This window comes from Bison bison, unplaced genomic scaffold (assembly GCF_000754665.1).
Source record: "Bison bison bison isolate TAMUID 2011002044 unplaced genomic scaffold, Bison_UMD1.0 scf7180017856933, whole genome shotgun sequence".
NCBI classification, from domain to species: Eukaryota; Metazoa; Chordata; class Mammalia; order Artiodactyla; family Bovidae; genus Bison; species Bison bison.
In genome coordinates this window covers 54,978-61,387 of record NW_011487506.1, presented here as the reverse complement: position 1 = coordinate 61,387, position 6,410 = coordinate 54,978, and the positions used below count along the sequence as shown (strand labels likewise).

General features: G+C 56.0%; 1 protein-coding gene across 10 annotated transcripts in view; it reads left to right on the top strand.

Annotated features, from left to right (window-relative positions):
* LOC105003033 (glutathione S-transferase theta-4) overlaps positions 1-6,410 on the top strand; it is a 27,242-nt gene that overhangs the window by 5,447 nt on the left and 15,385 nt on the right. For 6 of the 10 annotated variants that reach the window (XM_010859988.1, XM_010859970.1, XM_010860005.1 and 3 more), the window contains 4 exons: positions 506-593; positions 1,082-1,232; positions 2,135-2,311; positions 3,363-3,666. The exons of 1 other annotated variant lie outside the window; for it this stretch is intronic. In XM_010859988.1, coding sequence (XP_010858290.1) covers positions 506-593; positions 1,082-1,232; positions 2,135-2,311; positions 3,363-3,560 — 614 coding nt within the window. In that variant the 3' untranslated portion in view covers positions 3,561-3,666. Of the gene's footprint in view, positions 1-505; positions 594-1,081; positions 1,233-2,134; positions 3,249-3,362; positions 3,667-6,410 lie in introns of those variants that run through there. 3 more of the 10 variants (XR_827070.1, XR_827073.1, XM_010860035.1) reach the window with 3 other exon arrangements.

The following is a 6,410-nucleotide window of genomic DNA, read 5'->3' as shown; positions in this document are numbered from 1 at the left end:
ACCCCACCCCACCCCGACTGCCGCCAAGTGTTGAGACCTGCCCAGGGTGACTCCCCAGTGCCCGGGTGAGGGTCATGGCCCTAGTCTCCATCACCGCCCCGACCACAGAGGGAGCTCCAGAATCTCCACTTGCAGAGCCTGGAGGGGGCAGGAGGCCTGGGACTGGGATCCAGGCCCCCAGGGCTTCTGTTGATTCACAGGCTGTGGCTTTAGGCCCAGACAGAGTTGGGGGTGAGGGCTGGAGGCCTCCAGCTTCCTGGAGCCAAAGCATCGCCCTGGCTTCAGGGCCTGGGAGGGCGGCAGCATAACAGGGACCCTGGCCTGGTCCCTGTTACGGGCTCCCTGCTGTGCCTCCTCACGTGGGGAGGGGCAGTGTGCTTCTCCTCTGGGGTGCAGTGTCCCCTTCTTGGGAAGATGCACCAAGAGGCATTGTTTCTGTCCCGGGGAGGCTTGGGTCTCTCGTCCCTGGGGTCTCAGCAGCCTCAGAGCTTCCTGCCCCTCTCAGGTCACCACCACAGCAGGGAGTACATCGAGATCAACCCCCTGAGGAAGCTGCCCAGCCTCAGAGACGGGAAGTTCATCTTGTCTGAAAGGTAACTGTCTTCCCAGCGCTCGCACCCCAAGTCTCTGCTCCTCCTGGGGGAGTTTCCCACCCGGCCTGGCCCACCTGCGCTGCTGATCGCTGGCTTTCTTTTACGGAAAAGTTCATACGCACCAAAGTAGAACAAGCGCTAGAGAACCAGGGGCGTAAGGAGCCCAGTAGCCATCCCCAGCTCCGTCGGTGGTCCATCCGGGCTCATTGTGCATCGCCTGTACTCTGCTCAGTTCCTCTGCCTCCTGGCCACCCCATCCTTCACCTGCAAATGTTTAGGAATGACCTCCTAAGGGATTCCCTCACGTGTTCTGCCCTGTCTGAGGCCACCCACCAACACCCCCTTCCCTGCAGGGTCCTCACCACTGGGGGTGGGCTTGACTGCCTTTCCCGGGGCCGCTGGGCTCAGCCCCCTCCAGGAGGGGTGCCGGGTGGTCGGCGAGCAAGGGTGGGCCGGCCTGGGGAGCACCCTGACCGTCCTCTCCGCAGCGTGGCCATCCTTTTCTACCTGTGCCGCAAGTACAGCGCCCCCTCGCACTGGTACCCGCCAGACCTTCACATGCGTGCCCGCGTGGACGAGTTCATGGCCTGGCAGCACACGGCCATTCAGCTGCCCATGAACAAGATACTCTGGATGAAGGTGAGGGGGCCCACGGCTGGGGCTCTGGCCAGCGTCCGCCCCGCTCTGAGCCTCATTTCTGCAGCTCCCTGTCCTGCCCGCCTTACAGAGCCATGGGGGTATGACACAGACCACTGGGCAGGAAAGAGCCTTATAGGGACGAGGGGAAGGGCACCCAGGAGGGGCTGGTGTCACTCAAGCCGGGATAGGATTCAAGACATTTCATTCTGAACTGGAGGGATCAGAGCTGGGAATTCCCCTGTGTCCAGTGGTTAGGATGGTGCTGTCACTGCCGGGGGCCCGGGTTCAGACCCTGGGTGGGGAACTAAGATCCTGCAGGCCTCGAGCTGTGCAGTGGGAGAAAAGAAAAAAAAACATGAAAGGGCCCATAAAGACCGTCATATTTGAAGCTGACAGATCAACAGTACATGTGCCCCTACTTATGCTACACCTGTGGCAGACGTCACCAATCAATCACAGGATTCCTTCCTGCTGGGACCTCAAGTCCTTCTTTAAAAAAAAAAATCTTTTATTAATCAATCTTTTGGAGCTGTGCTGGGTCTTAGCTGGAGCACGCAGCATCTTCGATCTTTGCGGCAGCGTGGGGATCTTTAGTCATGGCCCGTGAACTCTTAGTTGCAGCGTGTGAGATCTAGTTCCCTGACCCGAGATCGAACCTGGGCCCTCTCTTCATTGGGAGCTCAGGGTCTTAGCCGCTGGACCACCAGGGAAGTCCCTCATATCCTTCTGAACAAGGGCCCCAGGCGCCTTCTACCCACTGGAACTGCCAACGGAGGCGATACCACTTCACATCCTTGGTACTGCCCACCACCTGTCTTAGCAGGCAAGGGTCAGACGGGGCCTCCAGAGGCCTGGAGAGTCAGACAGGGCCTCCTCTCCCTCCCCTCCCCCACCCCGGGCAGCTGCTGATCCCGATGATCACGGGAGACGAGGTCCCAGCTGAGAAGACGGAGCAGATGCTGGCGGAGGTGAAGAACAACCTGAAGCTCTTCGAGGAGAAGTTTCTGCAGGACAAGATGTTCATCACTGGGGACAACATCTCCCTGGCCGACCTGGTAGCCCTGGTGGAGATGATGCAGGTTTCCAGCGGGGGCAGGCGGACGGAGCAGACGAGGGACTCCCTTGAGACCGTAACTTGCAGAGAGGCTGGGGAAGGGGGAGCCGTGCCTGGGTGCCTGGCCTTGACCTGGGGGAACCACGGGAAGCCCAGGTTGGGAACCAGGGAGGATCATGGTCGTTAGTGCCTCAGGAAGAGTCCTCCGTGGGGACGGGAGCTGGAGGGTGAGCCTGCTCAGTCAGCCGGGATCCCAGGGGCCTCCTCCTCCCAAAGGACCCTCCAGGAAGAATCCAGAAGCTTCCAAAGTGTCCTTCTGACCAAAGTGCCCCTCTTTTCCAGAGCTCCAGTCAGGGCAGTTGGACAGGGCCGCTCCCTGGCTTTGGGTCTAAGGGTCCATCTGCTCTGCATGGGGGGACAGTTCTGGGTGGGGGACATGCAGCTTCTGCGTGCAGGGGAGGGTGGCCACTTGTGACCGAGCTGGTGTGTAGGATGGAGCTGAGATCCTGGCCAGTGTGCAAAGTGGCCACTTTGGTCCTTGGTCAGTCTGCAGGATGGACCAGCACAGGGAGAGAAACAAAGTCCCAGTCTTTCTGTCGCAGGCGGTACAGTCCCCTGAGTCTCACCCCCACACCCACCCCAGGTGTCTTGGGTTCGTGTTTCTTAGGCTGCCGGCTGGGTGTCTCATCGCAGTTCCTGTGCTTGATCACAGAGGGAGGTTCAACACAGGGAGAAATAACTGAATTCCCCCCACCTCCATCTGGGGGCAGGGGGTTTCCATGGAAGAAGGCAAGACCCCTGGGAGGTTTCACACTGGAGAAGTGGGAACCCCTGGGTCACGGGCCCCTCTGAGAGGGACTCAGGAGCCGTGGAGCAAGACCAGCGACAAGAGAGCCACTCGGGGTCCTCCACCCCCGCCTCCATCTGTTACATGACCTGTGAGCCCTGGCCAGGCCTCGGAGGTCAGCAAGCCCACTGGCCACAGGGGCGAGTGGGGAGAGTCTTCTGGCTGTAGGCAGGGCCCAGGTGGGGCTGGTCCCCAGGCTGACCGTGCCTACCTCTCCGTCTGTCCACAGCCCATGGCTGGCAACCATAACGTCTTCCTCAACAGTGCCAAGCTGGCCGAGTGGCGCATGAGGGTGGAGCTGGCCATCGGCTCCACCCTCTTCTGCGAGGCCCACGACCGGCTGGTGAAGTTGGCGGAATGGGACTGCTCCACACTGGACCCGATGGTCAAGGAGAGGATCTGCGATTTGCTGCAGAAGTTCAAGTAGAGGCAGCCCACCCCGAGGACCTGGCCAGCTCAGCCCCCGGAACCCCTTTCCTTAAGGGAGATGCTGAAATTCACTGCTTCTTTGCCTAATAAAGAACTGAAACAACTCCCGTGGCTCCCGAGCCTGAGATGCGCCTGGGGCTGGGTGGCAGTCGTGAGTCCCCCCAGCTTCCAAAAAGAACTGGAAAATTAAAGGTTACTCGTGAGTAAACTGTCAGTGTGACAGCTGATGACTTTAGTGCTCCACTTTCACTAATGGATAGAATTACGAGATCGGAGATCCTGCAGGAAACAGAGGTTTGAACCACATTCTAACATTATAGGAGAACTTCCCTGGTGGCCCAGTGGCTAAGACTCCATGCTCCTGATTCAGGGAACCCAGGTTCAACCCCTGGTCAGGGAACTAGATCCCATGTGCCACAACTAAGAGTTTGCTTGCCCAAACTAAAGGCCCCACATGCCACAGGGAAGACTGGAGATCCCACTTGCCGCAACTAGGCAGTAAATGTTTATTTTGCTGCAGCCAAATAAATAAGATAGATAGCTGTTAAAAAATAACCCCATCGGCCTGCCGGCCACACACAGCACAGCACCCACAAATACCTGATCTTCTAAATGGCACATGCAGTATTTTCCAGGATAGACCCTGGGTGAGGTCATAAAATAAATCCCAAGAAATTTAAACTGATTGAAATCATATGATGTGTGTTTTCTGAACACAGGGGAATGCAATGAGAAATCAATAACAGAAGGAAAGCTAGGAAATGAAATACTTTTAAAAATGCATTTAAACAACCAATGAATCAAAGAAGAAATCACAAGGGAGAGTAGAAAGTACCTTAAAAAATTAAAAACACGACAGACCCAAACTTACGGGAGGCAGCAGAAACAGCTAAGAGGCCATTGTATAGCTGTGAACACATACAGATCTCACCCCACTCCAGTACTCTTGCCTGGAAAATCCCACGCACGGAGGAGCCTGGTGGGCTGCAGTCCATGGGGTCTCGAAGAGTCGGACACGGCTGAGCGACTTCACTTTCACTTTTCACTTTCATGCATTGGAGAAGGAAATGGCAACGCACTCCAGAGCTCTTGCCTGGAAAATCCCATGGACGGAGGGGCCTGGTGGGCTGCCGTCTATGGGGTCGCACAGGGTCGGACACGGTGTGAAGCGACTTGGCAGCAGCAGCATACAGATCTCAAATCAACAACCTAACTTACACCTGAAGGAAGTAGAAAAAGAAAGGCAAACTAAACCTGTAGCCAACAGGAGAAAAGAAACAACAAAGATCTGAGTGGAGACAGAGGATAGAGGAGGTCAGCGAATCCAAACAATTGGATTTTTGAAAAGGCTACTGTTCTCCGCAAGACCCTGGATCAAACCTCACTCACAGCATTCAGGCTGTGCTTTTCTCAGTAGACAGTTACCATTTTTTTGTTGTTCCTGGTGAGAATCATTAAGAACTACTCAGCAAGTTGCACGTGTATCTCGCAGGCCTGTTAACTACAGTCACCACGCTGTGCGTTAGATCTCCATAACTTATGCGTCTTGGGTACTCAAAGCTTCCTACTCTCTAACCAGTGTGCTGCCATTCCCCCTCTCGCCCCAGCCCCTGGTAACCACCGTTCTAATCCCCGCTTGTAAGAGTCCCACCTTTTAAGATTCCACACAAGTAAGATCAGGCAGTATTTGTCTTTTTGTGTCTGACATTTCACTTAGCATAATAACCTCCAGGTCCATGCATGTTGTCGCTAACGACAAGATTTCCTTTCTTAAAGCTGAATACAAGAGTCCTCGATACGTGTGTGCTCAGTCACTCAGTCACATCTCTGTGCAACCCCATGGACTGCAGCCCGCCAGACTCCTCTGTCCGCGGGGATTCTCCAGGCAGGAATACTGGAGCGGGTTGCCATTTTCCTTCTCCACCTCAATACACGTCCGTGAATAATCTCTAGATTTTCTGGATCCACTCATCCCTTAACCGACACTTAGGTTGTTACCCTATCTTGGCTGCAGTGAACATGGGGTTGGAGACGTCTGTCTGTCTCTTGGAGATCCTGTTTTCATTTTCTTTGGATATATGCCCAGAAAGCTGGATCTTTCCCATCATTTTCAAAGATGGAGAAACAGAGGCCCAGAGGAGGAAGAAACACCCTCAGGGAATGAGACGGAGGCACTGTGCTGGAGGCAGGAAGACCTGCTGTCAAACTCCAGGGGTGCGCTGGGGCAAGGGAGTGAGCGCTGAGGCTTTGCCTCTTGGTCATATCAGTCCTGAGTGTTCACTGGAAGGACTGATGCTGAAGCTGAAACTCCAATACTTTGGCCACCTGATGCAAAGAGCTGACTCCTTGGAAAAGACCCTGATGCTGGGAAAGATTGAGGGCAGGAGGAGAAGGGGACGACAGGGGATGAGATGGTTGGATGGCATCACTGACTTGATGGACATGAGTTTGAGCAAGCTCCAGGAGTTGGTGATGGACAGGGAGGCCTGGCATGCTGCAGTCCATGGGGTCACAAAGAGTCGGACACGACTGAGCGACCGAACTGAGCTTGCTTCTTGATGGCGCCGGATCTCTGCAGCTTGGGGCCAAGATCGTGGATGCTGGAGTCAGACTTTCTGGACCCGTGATCCCTCTGGGCCTCGATTTCTTCATCCCTAAAGCAGGAACTTCTGACGCACGCCGCAGCCGGCATGAGTCTTGGCGAAGTTCTGCTCTGCAAGACGAACCTGGGCGTGACCGGCCCGCCTCCCCGAGGGGGACCTTCTGGAGCCCCCGCCCCGCAGGCCCTCCGGGCGCAGGCGATTGGACCCGAGCGAGCGGCCCGAGCGCCTATGGGGAGCAGCGCGTG